General features: G+C 43.9%; 1 protein-coding gene across 1 annotated transcript in view; it reads left to right on the forward strand.

The window, feature by feature from the left end:
* Positions 1-16,157, forward strand: part of N6AMT1 (N-6 adenine-specific DNA methyltransferase 1) — a 208,347-nt gene that overhangs the window by 170,406 nt on the left and 21,784 nt on the right. Inside the window, exon 5 of the mRNA XM_044071324.1 lies at positions 7,910-8,051. Within this exon, the coding sequence (XP_043927259.1) occupies positions 7,910-8,051 (142 nt within the window). The remainder of the gene's footprint in view (positions 1-7,909; positions 8,052-16,157) is intronic.

The raw sequence follows: 16,157 nt of genomic DNA on the forward strand, positions 1-16,157 counted from the left end.
TCTTCCAAAATATTTCTTCTGTATGTATAGTTCTTACAATTTCTCTTTTTTCTCCTACCCTTTTCTTTCCTGTTCTTTTATCTCTGTTACAGTAGTCACTATTTCAAGAGCATTTTGTTTAGATTTTGATTTCCATTTTCTAGTAATTGCTTTTTTGGCCATTATAGGTTCATAAGTTCATAGGTAGGTACTAGGCTATTGGCCCTAGGGCCTATACAAGCCTAGCCAAAAATGTACCTTGGCTTTCGCCACCCAAGAAAATTATTTTCCTGTGCCCCTGTCAAGCAGAACCACAGAAGTGATCCCCGGGGTGAATTTCCTATTTCCCATCCAATCAAGATTTTTCTTGGAGTGCTAATGAGGAGCTCTGTTTGACATAGATGGGTAGTCTGTTCCAGAGTATGGGAAGTCTCTGGGACAGGAATCTATCCTTCCAGCATGTTCTGTTTATTGTGGTGACAAGGTTTAGGTCCCTAGAGCGTGTAGCTCAGAGGGATTGGGATTTCTTTAAGTGGAGCATGTCCAACAGCTCTGGGTTTGACATAGCTTTGTATGTTGGGCAGAGATAGCCTCTGAGTAGGCGATGTGCGACGGAGTAAAGCTGGAGTTTTTTGAGACTGTCTGCGTAAGGCATCTGTTTGAGGCCAGTAATCCTCTTTGTGAGGTATTTTTGCGGCCTTTCCAGTTGTTGTAGATGTCTTGTGAGGTACATACCAAAAGGGGCATTGTACTCTATAATGGGTCTAATGAGTGATGACTAGAGGGGAACAATGACCTCTTTTTTTCTGGATGAGAAACCTTTTGTGATGAGGTGTGCCACATAGAAGGATTTCCTGACCTTTACTGACATTACTAAAACTAAACCTTAAAAAACCCTTACTATGGCTTGGCAATTCAGATCCTTTATTCCAGCTAAAAAAAAACAATTTCCTTAAGTTTGCTCGCCTACTATTCCTGACAAAGTATTCTGCAAGGACTGTTTAAAGTTTGCCAATACATTGCACTCCCAAAAAGTACAATTGTGTACACTTACCGTAAATGTAGATGTTGGAGTGTATTCACTGTTGCAGTCATCACATTTGGGTTATCCCTGCCCGGGTAGCCCACGGCAGGCCCGAATACCAGAAACTTAGTATTTCTGCGTCATTTGCTGTCGCTCGAAGACTGACGTCAGGTCGTCAGTAGTGTAAAGTCAGGAGCCCCCAAGTAGGAGGCCAGGGTCTGGTGGAAGAACCCCACCAGTGTAAAATAAATACCAACATGTCCCTTGTAAGGACAGGAGAACAATAAGGAAGACATGTAATAAAAGGAGAAAGAGAAGAAAGGGGGATGGAGGGAAGGAAACCAGGACTGCAACAGTGAATACACCCGAACATCTACATGTTTCACTGTTGTAGTCATCACATTGGGGTTGATTCCCAAAGCTAAGGAAAAGGGTGGAGGCAGTCAATGCAACTAGGGGCTGGCTAGGATGCCCAGCAAGACTGCAGAAGCAAACCCTACCCTGGATTTGGAGAAGAGAGGCAGGTGGTAATGCTTGGTAAAAGTGAACAGATGTCCAGGTGGCAGCCTCCAGGATGTCCCTGGTGGGGACTTCTCTGAGGAAAGCTGCAGAGGTGGAGGCTGCTCTGGTGGAATGCGTCCTGACCCCCTTGGAGGGAGACTTTCCATGCTATGTGTAGAAGAAGTGGATGCAGTGTGCTATCCATTTTGAAATGGTTTGTTTGGAGATGGCTTTGCCTTCTGCCCCTGTAGCAAAGCTAACCAGCAGTTGCTCAGAGTTTCTGAAGGATTTAGTCCTGTCAAGATATAATCTGAGCTGTCTATGTACATCTAAAGAGTGAATAATCATTTCCCCCTTGCTCTGGGGATTGGGGAAAAAGGTGGCAAATGAATGGATTGGTTGAGAGCCACACTGGAAACCACTTTGGGCGTGAAGAATGGGTTTGTTCTGAGGGATACCCTGTCTACATGGAAGATGATGAAGGGTTCCACAGCCCATGAGTGCTTGCAGTTCAGAGACTCTTCTGGCTGAAGTGATGGGCAGAAGGAATGCTGTTTTCCAGGAGAGAAATTTTAGCTCTGCAGAAGAAGCTGGTTCGAAGAGGGCAGGATGAGCTTTTCCAAAACAAAGTTAAGGTCCCAAGCTGGTGTTGGTGCCCTTCTGGGTGGCCTCAAGTTGCTAGCCCCTCTGAGGAACTGTTTGATCAAAGGGTGTGAAAAAAGGGACTGCTCGGTGGGAAAATGAGAAGAAATAGCAGAGGCATGAATTTTAATAAAGGAGAAAGAGATGCCACTGTGTTGTAGGTCAGCTAGGTAATCCAGGATGAGAGGGAGGGAGGACTGTGCCATGTTGGCTCCCTTAGCCTGGATCCAGGTGCAGAACTGTTTCCATTTGTCAGCATAAGACTTTCTGGTGCCAGGACGTCTGGCCTCAAGGATAACATCCAGAACCTGTTTACTGAGGTTGGAACATTGGTTCAGGGATAGGGAATAAGCCAAGCTGCCAAATTGAGGGTCTGCAATTGGGGATCATGAATTCCCTTTCCCTCTGGGTCAGTAGGTTTGGAATCTGTGGAAGATGCCATGGGGGTAGCGGGGACAGGCTGAGCAGCAAGGGGTACCAGTGCTGCCGGGGCCAGTCTGGAGCTATAAGAATGGTCCTTGGTTTTTCCTCCCTTATTTTGAGCAGCACCCTGGGGGGGTGAGAGGTAGGGGAGGAAATTCATAGACCGATAGATTGACCCAGGGGAAGGACAGGGCATCCACTTTCCAAGCCATGCAGTGATGCTCTCTGGTGCAGAATTTGCTGAGCTGATGGTTAGTGTGGGAGGCAAAGAGGTCTACTGTCAGGGTTCCCCATTTCTGAGTTATTAGGGTGAAGGTACTTCTGTTGGGTTGCCACTCGTGTGGGTCCAGAAGATTTCTGCTTAATTGGTCTGCCAGAGAGTTGAGGGAGCCTGGTAGGAATTGTGCTAACCGGTGTAGTTGCATGGCAGAGGCTGTGTGCCAAAGGGTCATGGCCAGGCTGCATAGAGGGTAGGAGTGAGTCCCTCCCTGCTTGTTGATGTATCACATCACAGTGGTGGTGTCTGTTTTGATCAGGAGAGTCCCTGGAGAGAGAAGGGGCTTGAAAGCTATCAAGGCATGCTGCACAGCCATCATCTCTTTTTGATTGATGTGCAGAGGGATTTGCTCTAGGCTCCATTGGCCCTGTATGCACCTTCTGGCCAGGTATGCAGCCCAAGCATAGTCTGATGCATCTGTGGTGAGGGTCTGGGTGGTGGGGGGGGGGGCATTCCTGGTTGTGGGGGCATGCTGTTGCCCACCAAAGAAAACCTTTTCTGAGGCAAGGCATTAGAGGTAGAAGATATCCCAGGTCTTGAGAGTGTTGGCACCAAAGACTCTTTAGGTACCACTGAAGTTTCCTCATGTGCAGTCTGACATATGGAATGAGTAGTATGCAAGATGCCATGAACCCCAGAGCTTGTAGGAACTTTCTTGCAGTTAGTTGGGGCCTGGTGGCCAGTTGAGAGAAGTAGCTTGTTAGGAAAATTTGTTTCTCTTGAGTAAGGAATGCCATCTGGGATGCTCTGTCCAGACTTGCTCCCAGGAAGATTATCCTTTGGGTGGGCACCTGTTTGGATTTCTTTTCATTGATTGTGTACTCCTAGGGAGGTTAGAAGGGTCGTTACAAAGGCCAGGTGCTTGAGCAGCTTTTCCTGGTTGTCTGCCTGAATAAGGCAGCCATCTAAGTAAGGGTAAATCTGAATATTTCTTTGTCTGCAGAAGGCCGTGGCCAGAGCCAGACATTTTGTGAAAACTCTGGGAGCAGTAGATAAGCCAAAGGGAAGCGCAGATAACTGAAAGTGTTGAGATCCTGTCCTGAAGCGGAGATATTTCCTGCATGATTCCCTGAGAGGAATGTGGAGGTAGGCCTCTTGGATCTAGGGTGGCTAGCCAAGCATCCTTGGAGAGCATGGGTAGCAGCAGCTGGAGGGTGAGCATTTTGAATTTTGGGATCAACAGGAAGGTGTTTAAAATAGATATATCGAGGATAGTGCGCCAGGCGCCCTCTTTTCTGGGCACCAGAAATAGTCTGGAGTAGAAACCTTGGCCTGTCTGTTCTGCAGGAACGTGCTCTATTGGCCTCAGAGAGAGCAGGGAAAGGATTTGCTTTTGAGCCTCTGCCCACTGATTTGGTGGTAGATCTGGGAACCCTTTTGGGGTTGGAAGGGTGTGGAAGAAAGATTTGTATCCCTGAGACACGATTTTCAGAACCCATTGGTCCTTGGTAATGGTGGTCCGGGTACTTGAGTGAAAGGAGAGTTTTCCTCCTAAGGGTAAGTGAAGGTGGGCAGAGGGAGGGGGTGGTGGAGGTGAGTCATTGTGAGTTCTTGCCATAAGATGGTGGCTTAGAACTCCCTGGTTTTGAAATGGAGGTAGTCCACTGCTTATATCTCTGCTTTTCTGGGACCTCTGCTGGGCCTGTTTACTGGGAGCTGGAAAGGCAATGCTTGCTCAACCTAGGGGGCTGGACCTGCAAGAAATCCATAACAGTTTGCATAGATTCTGCTTTTTCTTCCATCTTTTTAAGACCTCTTCTGCCTTAGTGCCAGTTAAGGTATCTTTGTGCAAGTGGGCATCCAACAATTTAGATTTGACATGGTCTGGTAGGGGCTGTTCTTTAAGCCATGCATGTCTTCTAATTACATATCCAGTGACTGCTGCCCTGCAATAAGCTTCTAGGGCATCAAAACTACAGTGCAAGGTGTGTTTAGTAACTTGACTTGCAGAATGCATTAACTCTTGTAGATCTTTAGATTCTGCCCAAGCGGGAAAGGAAGACTTTTTTTTGTTTTAGGAGTTCCAGGGTATGTTGCTGATATTTCAGCATATGGAATTGACAATTTAGTGCCCTGATATCAAGAGTAGCTGAGGTGTATACTTTTTTACCCCATCTGTCCAATGCTCGGGAATAGCCAAGGTTGCTTTAATCCCTTTTGGCCCTTGAGAAATGACCTCAGGGTCAGCTGTAGGATTTCTAAAAAGATATTTGTGCATGTCAGGGACTCTGTATTATCTGTCTGGTTTTCTGGGAGCAGGAGGAAGGGCATCAGGAACTAAGCTGGATTCAAGAAGACATCCTTCACAACATCCAGGACTGGGGGGATGGCTAAGGGTCTGTGTTGTGGAAGATCTAGGAATTCTGAGTCTCTTTTTAGACTGAGGGTAGTCCTGACTCTCCCATTGGAAATGCTCCCTTAAGGTATGCAGGGTTTCCCCAAAGGAAAAATTCTCTGGGGGAGAGGCTGAAGGAATGGAATCCTCTGCATCAGAATCCTCATAAGTGGAGAGGGGTTGCATGTCGTCATATTCAGATGCATCAGATTCATCTGACTCTTGTTCAGACAAAACTACAGGGGACAGATCTCTTTTCCTTTTGGAGGGGGTAGCTTGGTTTCCCCTGATGAGCATGATAAGGTCTTCCGCCATTTTGAGCATTTGAGACTGAGGCAAGAGAGCAGGCACCTGAGAATGGGTTGTTGGTTTCTTGGATGTGGTTCGTACCCTGGGCCTAAAACTCGAAAGTCTCAGAAAGAATGGTAGTCACGAAAGAAGACGTTGGTTTGTGTCAAGATTCGGTAGTGCAAAGGACTTCCTCGGAAGCCGGTGCCTGCTCAGCGGCGCCAGACCCACCCAAGATTGAGACAATCGCAGGATCCTTAGTCGAAGAAGAGTTTTGCGGCATACGGGACTCCGAGAGGGTCTCAGTAGTGGCCTGCGAATCAACAGAAGTGGGCATTAGGGGCTGCAAAAGCACCTCGCTGAGTACCGGAAAACTGATGACCAGCTTAACAGAAGTGTCTTCGGTAGGTTTGGACCTGTGCGGTCTGTATCTGTCTTTATCTTTACATTTTTTCGAAGATCTGCTGTCGGATGGCTTACCGAAGCCATATCGGAGTTTGAGGACTGTAAGCAAAAATATCTGGCTACAATAAGGGCCCGACTACAGATAGTTCTGGCATTGAACAAAGCACAGAAGCGACAACGAAGGGCATCATGGTCTGTGCCTAAACAAGTGACGCAGTAAGAGTGGAAATCTCGGTGTGGTGTTTGTTTTCCACAGGCGAGACAATTATTAACCTTTTCTGATATCAGTTAGTGCAAGAAAAAAGGATCCCCAACGGGGTACTAGGCTTTAGAAGACTTCAGCTTCAGTTCGGTAGACGAAACTCAGGTAGCGGCCGACCAGCACTCGTGAACTGCTTCTGCTTCGGACTGCATGGCAAGAAAGACTGATGTAATGGCGTTGGCTGCCTTACTTTATACTACTGACAACTTGACGTCAGTCTTCAAGCGACAGCAACCGACACAGAAATACTAAGTCTGTGGTATTCGGGCCGGCCGAGGGCTACCCTGGCAGGGATAACCCAAATGTGATGACTGCAGCAGTGAAACACGAAGAACATCATATGTTCCCAGTTACCTCTTTCCTCCCCATCACAACTCCAACATTTGCATCTACCCGAGGAAAAATTATTTTGAGTCTGCTTGGGGTGTAAAATATCTATGCAAACACTTCCTAACAAAAATCCTAAGTCTTCTAGACTTTGTTGTATATTTGAGAGCCATACGTATATCCTTTCCATTGTTTCTTTGTGAATTGCTTATCTAATCTCTCTTCCCAATCTTTTTTGACCTCTTCTGATTGATTCCTATAATTATCATGCAATATGGTATATGCCCTACTAATTATCCTTTTTTTTACCAGCAGCATCTGTTCTAGATTCAGTTAAAAACTCAACCAGTGGAGGTCTTTCACTTAGGATTTCCCTATCCATTTCTCTTTGTCTATATTCTGATATCGATCCCTAATGGGGAAGGCAGCCGCTAGCCTGTAGTCCAAATGTCTTCTTGGCATGTTCCCATTCTGTTAATTTTCTGTCTGAAATTATTTGTTCCCAATACCTTGGTTCCTTTGCCAGCTTCCTCCAGTAAATTCCAGCCCCCTCTTGTCTATTGTCTGTGCCCCTAATTGCAGTCATCCTTATCAGAATCTGCTTTCTCCATTCCCTGTTGGCTTAGTTCTTGGTATATTCTTCATGGGTCTGTATCACTTCCACGAAAATACAAGTATTCAAACACCTATCCATCGACCCCAGTACAGTGAACAGCTGTTTATTGAACGTTCACATCAGCAAACATTTTTCCTAGGGCAAAGAGTTAGCTGTCCAACATCCAGAAATCGCCCTTTTCCCCACTGTAGTGTGATCTCAGAATTGATACATTTAAGTAAGGAGGTGGGAGGGGAAGTGCAGCCCCCCATATTGGTAGGTGTTGGGGGCATAGCCCACACACACACACTTTGGTGTGTGTATTGCTTGCATGTTGGACAGCTAACTCTTTTCCCTGGGAAAAGTTTTGCTGATGTGTAGGTTCAATGAAAGGACCGTTCGCTGTATTGGAGTCACTCGATAGGTGTTCGAGTACTTGTGTATTCATGGAAGTGATATAGACCTTTTTATTCTTAATATTATGGCGTATAGGAAACATATGGGTTAACCTCTAAGAGTAGTTTAGAATATTGTACAGACATTCTGTGTGGTACTCAGTCCATATGACAATTGTGCAAGTACATAGAACATTTGTTTAGCATTGGACAAATTAACAGACAAACGAATTGTGAGTAAGATTTGAATTTATATCAGAAAGCTAAAAAAAGTTATGAAATGTTTGACAGACCTTTAACAGCAACAAAAGCACACAGGGTTTAAAAACTGGGATAACCGTTCAGAAAGCTGTTAAAGGTTATATTTATTTTGTGACACTGAATATATTTATTTTGTGACACTGAAGTGAATAACAATGTCCAAAATTTTCACAGCTTATGTTGTATTTATTTCAGGTGAGAAGTCAGGGCATTCAGGCATCCTGGGCTGGAGGCAAAAATGGCAGAGAAGTCATGGATAGATTTTTCCCAAGTGTTGCAAGCCTTCTTTCAAGTCAGGGTCTGTTTTATTTAGTCACGGTTCAAGAGAATAATCCAAGTAAGAAGATTTTTTTTTTTCTTACCAGAATACTCCGTTAAATGTAAATGACTGCATTCCAGTTGGATAGCATTAATCATCTGTCTGCACTCTTGCCTATTGCCTCTGAGCTGCCATATGTATCGTTATAAATTTTAAGAGATTGTAAATACTGTAAGACTGGCAGTGGACACAGAATGTATTGTTTTATTCTTCTTGACATTGCAGTGTGCATCAGACCCCCCCCCCCCATTGGAAATGAAATGTGTGGAATGTTTTGCAGGAAAGAGGTTTATGGCATATTTGCATGTTTGTCTGAAATGATCTTTTGAGTGTTTTTCAGCTTTCTTTTCTAGTGACTAGTGATCATTCAGTGGAGTCCAGCAATTATTTTTTCTTCAGAAAGGTTACTGCAGAAATCCTGTCTTACGATGCTGATTGATCTTTATTTACAGCTTGTAAAACTGTAGTCATTTGATTGGTATTTGAAGGGAGAAAGGTTTAAGAAAGTCAGTAATGTGTTTAGTGCTATCTGAACCATTTAGGTTAATAGCTGTGGTACAGTTAAAGGATAAAGCTGCTGTACCCTGTATCTTTGAATTTGTCTTCTTCCAAAGTGCAGTGGATATATTAACAGTAAGATGGCTTAAACATCCCTGCCAAGGAATGGACAGTCTGCTGGTGTAGATTCAAGACATCCATCTGCTGTACTGACGACTCGGTTCAGGAATGGATTCGGTCACTGGAAGGAGCAACAGGGAGTGATAGGATGTTGTAGCTGAAAGCCTGCTGTCCTACCTGGGTGTGGGATTTATCATTACTTGTGCAACCTCAGGTAGAGATCATGCACCATAAGTATGCAGAGGTGAAGAATGATAGGAAGAGATGCCTTGTGTTTGATGCTCGTTAGCACATGTTGCATATACATGACATTATTGCACATTTCCCCATCCTCTTGGTTAGTAATCCTGACCAGCTCCTTTTGTGTGATGGTTCCTAGCCCCATGTACTACTCCAGTGAAGGCCTCTTTGCACTTCTTCTAACTGGAGAGTAACCATTTTACCTCACTATTTGAGGAGTCAGTAGCCCCATCTGCTGAAGAGTTGTCCGAATTTACCACTAAGAAGCATCGGGAACAAATGTAGAGCAGAAAGGTCCTGAGCAGGATACCAGAACAGATACAGTGGTTGGGTGTTACACTTTTCAGAACTAATAAGATATATGTGCATGTGAGTGGGGGAAAAAAACAGAAAAAAAGCTAAAACAAAAAAAAAAAAAGAAAAAACAAAAGCGTGAATGCCACTCCTTGTTAAGCAACACTTCTATGACAGGGACAGCCTCAAACTTCTGTTCATATTTCTGTTTCATCTGTCTCCCCTTGGCTAACAGATGGCTTTGTAGAGAAATGTCATTCATATTTGTAGTTAAATTGGACACTGACATGTAGCCTTACCAGTGCTTATATATATATTCTTTCATTTTTATTGAGCTGTTTAATTTTGTTTGGTAAATTAGTAGAAAAGCTGATTTACAAGGAAAATCCAAGAGGAAAACTCATCATCTCCTTTCGGCTTATCACGGTTAGGGGTCGCCACAGCAGAACAACGGTCTGCAGAACGATTAGCAGTGGAGTTTTACAGTGCCGAGTTGCCAGCCCGGCGCCCAACCTTCCATACAAGGCACACACATGCACACACTCACACCTATGGCCAGTTGAGTGTGTCCAATCCACCTACAGCATGTCCAAGAGGAAAATTACGCATTGCAAATTTTTAAAAGGTACCCAAACAGGCTAAGCAGGTGTGTCTTTGGGAAATGGGAGAAAATCAAGAGTGCCCAGAGCTAACGCGAAGCTAACCCATGTGTAAACCACCAGAACAATACCTGAAAGCCAGGGTCAAACATTTACCATTGAAAATAGATTCTTATATATGCATATTCTACAGCTGACTCCCTCAGATACCCCATTTAGAGCACTGGCTAAATTTTTAGTGCTGTTAGTGAATTGATGTTTCTGACTTTCTGCTTGTTTGGTAACATAAATTGTGTGCTAAGCATTTTTCCTGACAGGACAACAGTCATGTCAAACACTATAGAGAATTCTTCCAAGGGAGCATAATTAGCATTTCTTGTTGAGCTAACCATTTCTGACAGCCTGGATCAAATAAAAAGTTCTAACTTGTGCAGACAAAGTAGGCTTTGGAGATAAGTATTATGAAACAAATGTAAAATAAAAATAAAGCCAGTTTGGAATTTTGGAGGGCATAAAATTCATCTTCCTATACTACTACCACTGAAAGATCAGTCTTTTCATAGACTGAGACAATGCTGTCTTTCTCTGGCTCTGTTTTCTTTGACAAAAATCTGTCACATGAGCAATATAAGCCCCACCCCAACCCCACCAACAGGCTTCTTTGAATATGCTTTCATCCTTGTCACCCACATCTTTTAAGCCAGACTGCAGGATCCAGGTTTAAACTTGTTGCTTAGTGCTTGTCATTCCAGGACTTATGATGTAGATGGAGACCTGACCTTCCAGTCTCTTTTCAAAGCTTTTACAGATGTCCCCAGAGTGGAGCTGCACTCTTTCCTTGGCATAGAATGTCAGTCTGACACATGGCTGAAAGGAGAAGCAGTCTTTTCTACAAAAGAAAGTCATCAGTCTATTGGTCCTTCCCATGTGACTTCCAGGAAATATGGACATTGTTTCAGAATCTTTTTATTGCTATATTGATTTAAATTGTACATTAGATTGCAGTATGAAGTCTATGACATCCTTAGAAAAGCTTACAGATAAATTGGAGAAGACCGATTCTAACTTGCACTTTGCCATCTGCAGTGTCTGATTTACTTGGTAGAGGACTACCAAGCTTCCTGTTGCAAACACTGCAGATCTTTCAGGAAAAAGGGCTCATCAGACTGAAAATTTGAGGGCCTTCCTATAGCAGAGTAAACATGAGGCCTTAGTACAACTCAGTTTACAGTGAGAAACTGCCATGAGCAGTTGAAAACATAAGAGGTTTCCATCTCTGATGGATGTCTGTCCTCAGAAGGGCCATTTGAAATTTGAGTGACATGATATGCTTACCATGTTTATGCAAAAATCCCCAGAATATTCTTTAACTTTACATATTGCAAATAAAACTCCTCCTAGCACTGAAGAACTGTCATTCTGTTTAAAGTTGTGGCCAACAGACAAGGCCTGGATGTCAGCCCTATCTGCCTCTGCCATCTTCAAATCTAAGAACGTTATAAACAAGTGTGTGGCTGCCTAACACCAAATTAATCCTCAGGCTGTCTAGTCTTCCACTTGAGTAGTGGTTACCCTTATAAAGATCACCTCTAAATATGCTACTGTATCCTGTAATGAAATTTTTGTTACTTATAGAAAAATTGATTTGTTCTTAAGGACTGTTTAATGCAAGGCATTGTTCCACATTAATTATTTTCTTTCCTTTCCTTTCATTAAAGAAACATCTTATTGGATTCTAAAAGTCCATAGGAATCCTAACGATCTTCCATTTAGGCTTACTGTTTCAATGATAGGATCTAAGACCCCTAGCAGTTTTTGTGGAGAGATCTCTTAAAAATATTTTTAGTTCTATCACCCACATTCTAAAAGATTTATGGGATCTCTTGTGTAAGATTAAGCAGCAATTCTATACAAACGATACAACCTTTCTAACAGTGGACATTGTTGATCTTGTTCACAAGTATCCTTCACCAAGTGGGTTTAGATTTATTTAACACTGCCTTACTAGAATTAACAAACTACGATTATAAATTTATCAAGATGTTCTTCGTGTTTCACTGTTGCAGTCATTACATTTGGGCTATCTGCTTGCAGATAGCCCTCAGACGGCCTGATTAACAAAATCTTGGGTTATCTGCTTGCAGATAGCCCTCAGTCGGCCTGATTAACAAAGTCTTGGGTCCTGCGTCGGTTGCTGTCCCTTCTTTCATGACATCTGCTCATCAGGGGTATAAAACATGCAGCCAACACCATTACATCAGTCTTTCTTGCCGTGCGGTGCCCAAAGCAGAAGCAGTTCGCAAGTGCTGGTCGGCCGACTCCTGAAATATTCGTTTTTGAGTTTCAGAACCAAAGTCTTCAACAAAATCTAAGTACCCCGTTGGGGAAACTTTTTTTCTTGCTCATAATCGATGTCAGTAAAAGTTAATAATTGCATTACTTGTGGAAAGCAAGTAACTCATAAAGATTTTCATTTGTACTGTATTCCTTGCCTAGGCCCTGACCACGACGTACCTTGCTGTCAGTTTTGTGCTTTATTTAGTCAGTGCACTATCCGTTGTCTGTATATTTTCGCATCTAAATATTTCAGTTCTCTGTTTAATTATCCAGAAATGTCGTCATCGGTTAGCCATCTGACTACCAGGATTCTGAAAAAACGCAAAGATAAAGACAGAGACAGGCTGCCGAGGTCCAAAACTGCCGATGATGCTTCTCCTAAGCCAGTCGCCAGTACTCAGTGAGGCGCTTTTGCAGCCCCTGATACCAGCTACTTCTGATTCGCAAGCCTCTACTGAGACCCATTCGGAGTCTGGTATGCCGTGAGATGCTTCAGCTATGGAACCCACGGATGTCTCTACCTTGGATGGGTCCGGAGCCGCTGTGCAGGCGCCGGCTTCTGAGGGTATATTCAGGCCTATGGACTTGCATATTAAACCGACGCCTCCTTCTTCACTTAGGCCTAAATCTCGAACCATGCCTAAAACAACGATGCCAAGGCCACATGCTCAGGCCTCTATGCCTAAAAAGCAAATTATAAGAATGGCTGAAGATCTAATAACTCTAATCAGGGGTAGCCAACCCACCCCCTTCCCTTCTAAAGGCCTAGGACTGATGTTGTTTATGAATCTTCTGACAAGGATTCTGTTTTTTTTCTGATTCTTCTAATGATCTGGATTTGCCCTTATCTACTTATGAGGATTCTTATGCAGAGGACTCTATTCCCTCTGCTTCCCTTCCAGAGGAGTTTTCTTTTGTTGAAACCGTACATACTCTAAGGGAACATTTCCACTGGGAAAGCCAGGATTTTTCTGATTCAAAAAAGAGGCTTGGGGATTTCTTTCTTCTGCCTCAGGATAGGACTTTAGCTATTCCTCCTGTACTGGACATTGTTGATGATGCTTTTTCGGAATCTAGTTTGGCCCCTGATTCCTTGCCTCCTGCTCCCAGAAAACCTGACAGATACTACAGGGTCCTTGAGTCACACAAGTTTTTTTAAAAAAATCCTATTGCGGATCCAGAGACTATTTCACAGGGACCCAAGGGCATTAAGGCTTCTACTGCTAAAAATCCTACCTCTTCTGATAGAGACTCCAGGGTGCTGGATAGATGGGGTAAGAAGGTTTACACTTCTGCAACCTTGGCCATTAGGGCTTTAAACTGCCAGTTTCATATGTTTAAGTATCAGCACCATGTTATTGGATTACTTAAACAGAAAATGATGTTGATTCCTGATTGTGTGGAAAATAAAGAATTACAGGATTTAATGCATTCTGCTGAACAGGTTGGAAAATATACTTTGCAATGTGGTTTTGATTCATTAGAGGCCTCTTGCAGGGCTGCTGTTACTGGGTCTGTGCTCAGAAGGCATGCTTGGCTTAAGAAGCAATCTTTACCTGATCATGTTAAAGCTAAATTGTTGGATACTCCCTTAAATCAGGACCATCTGTTTGGCAACAAGGCTGAGGAAGTTCTTAAAAAGATGGAAGATAACGCTAAATCTATGCAAACTGTTAAAGATTTCTTACAAGTTCAGCCTCCTAGATTTTAGTAGGCACTGGTCCTCTAAAAATTGGTCCTTTCCAGCCCCTTCCAGGTCTTCATAGGTTCATACTAGGCTATCTGCCCTAGGGCATTTATAAGCCTAGCCAGAATGTGTTTGGCTTTCGCCACCCATTTTAAATTTATTTTGCTATGCCCTTTTTCGAGGTTAGTATACTGTGTCTCTATCTAACAGTGACACAGAAGTGATACCCGGGGTAAACCTACGATCTCCCATCCACTCATCAAGATTCCTCTTGAAGAGAGTCAATGAGGGACTCTGCCTAACCTGGACTGGGATTTTATTCCAGAGTGAAGGGAGCCTCTGGGTTATGAATCTGTCCCTCCAGCATGTCCTATTTATTTCAGTGCTGAGGCTCAAGTCTCTCGAGCGCGTAGCTCGATGGGATTTGGATTTTCTGAGGTGCAGCATGTCCATTAATTCCGGGTTGGACATGGCTTTATACGTCAGGCACAGATCGCCTCTGAACAGGCGGTATGCCACTGAGTAGAGCTGGAGTTTCTTTAACCGGGCAGCATATGGCATCTGTTTGAGCCCTTTGATCCTCTTGGTGAGGTACTTTTGGGGTCTTTCCAGTTGCTGCAGGTGTCTGGTAAGGTACATCCCAAAAGGGGCATTGTACTCAATTATGGGCCTGATGAGGGATGAGTAAAGAGGCACGATGACCTCCCCTGATCTAGATGTGAATCCCTTCATGATTAGGTGGGCTATATAAAATGTTTTTCTAACCACTTTGGCCACGTGGTTGTCAAATGAGAGATTGCTATCAACTTGGGTCCCCAGGTCCCTAATTACTTCTTCTGTACTTAATGGATTTCCACCTATGTGGTAATTTGTGGGCACTTTGTTTTTGCCAAAGGGGATGACTATACACTTTTTGGCATTTAGCTTGAGGCCATGGCACTGGCACCAGTTGTCTGTTTCTATGAGGCCCTTTTGGAGGATGCTTGTGTCGGCTGGAGAGTCTATTATGGCACCCAGTTTGCAGTCATCTGCGAACTTGGTCAGCCACAGTCCTTCTGTGTTGGCCTGTACCTCCGAGAAATAAATATATACCGAACAAGAGAGGTCCCAGGACTGAGCCTTGTGGGACACCACTTGTAACTGGTTTGGAGTCTGACATGGCTCCAGCAATTCTAACCATGTGGGTTCTGTCCTTGAGCCAGTTTGCAATCCATCTAGTGACACAGGGGTTTATATTTAAGCTGGTGAGCTTATCTATAATGCCCGAGTGGGGTATTGTATCGAAGGCTTTTGCGAGGTCCAGGTAGGCTGTGTGGACCACCTTCCCCTCGTCAATGGCCTTGGTGACTGTTTCAAAGAAATCAACCAGGTTTAAGAGGCAGGATCTGCCCTTAACAAAGCCGAACTGAGTAGGATCCAGTGTTTGTAGGTCCCCAATATCTTTATTTATGAGGTCCATGATGATCCTTTCCATAGCTTTGCAGACCAAGCTAGTCAGGCTTATGGGGCGATAGTTTCCAGGATCCGTTGAGGCACCACCTTTATGGAGAGGGACCACTGTTGCTGTACGCCACTCTTTGGGCACATATCCTGTAGTAAGGCTGAGATTGAACAGTAGTTTTATGTTTGGGTTTAGCTCTTCTTTGAGTTCATGTAGGACGCAGCCTGGGACACCATCTGGTCCCATTGATGCTGTGTTTTCTGCTTTGGAGAGGGCGGCTCTTACCTGAGCATCTGAGATGTCAGGGGCAGCACTCTGCTGGTATAGATCTTTGTCCTTTGGTTGGGGAGGGTGTGGTTGAAGTTTGCGCTGAACCTGTCAGCTAGGATGTTGGCAATGTCTGTGGGTTCGGTGTATTTTTTGTCATTTTGGACTAATTCTGAGCATATCTGGGAATTACCACCCAGGTTCCTAACATAACTAAAGAAAGCCTTGTGATTATCCTTAGTGTCCTGTGCAATTTTTCTCTCAAAGCTGGCCTTAGACAATTTTATGTGTGCCCGTAGTTTTTTGCTAATACTGATCAGTGATGCCTTCCGTTTTTGGGATTTTGCTTTATCATTTAGTAGCGTCCTCCTATTGTATAGTTTGTTTATGGCTGGGGTCCACCAGACAGGACGTCTGCTTTTGGAGGATTGGGTCTTGGTTTTATTTGGGATCGCATGATCCATGCATTCCTGAAGGTGTTCATAGAATGCGTTTATAAAGGATTCTGCGGTCTGGGCCATATTTTCCACAGGCCCGGGGGCTTTGAAGGATTCCACCTCAGTTTTGAGGAGTGTAAAATTTGCTTTAGAGAAGTTTTTCACTGTGGTTTTCTGGGCAGGGGGTGGGGTCGGGATGTGAAT

This window comes from Protopterus annectens, chromosome 5.part0 (assembly GCF_019279795.1).
Source record: "Protopterus annectens isolate FY-2018-M chromosome 5.part0, PAN1.0, whole genome shotgun sequence".
NCBI lineage: Eukaryota > Metazoa > Chordata > Ceratodontiformes > Protopteridae > Protopterus > Protopterus annectens.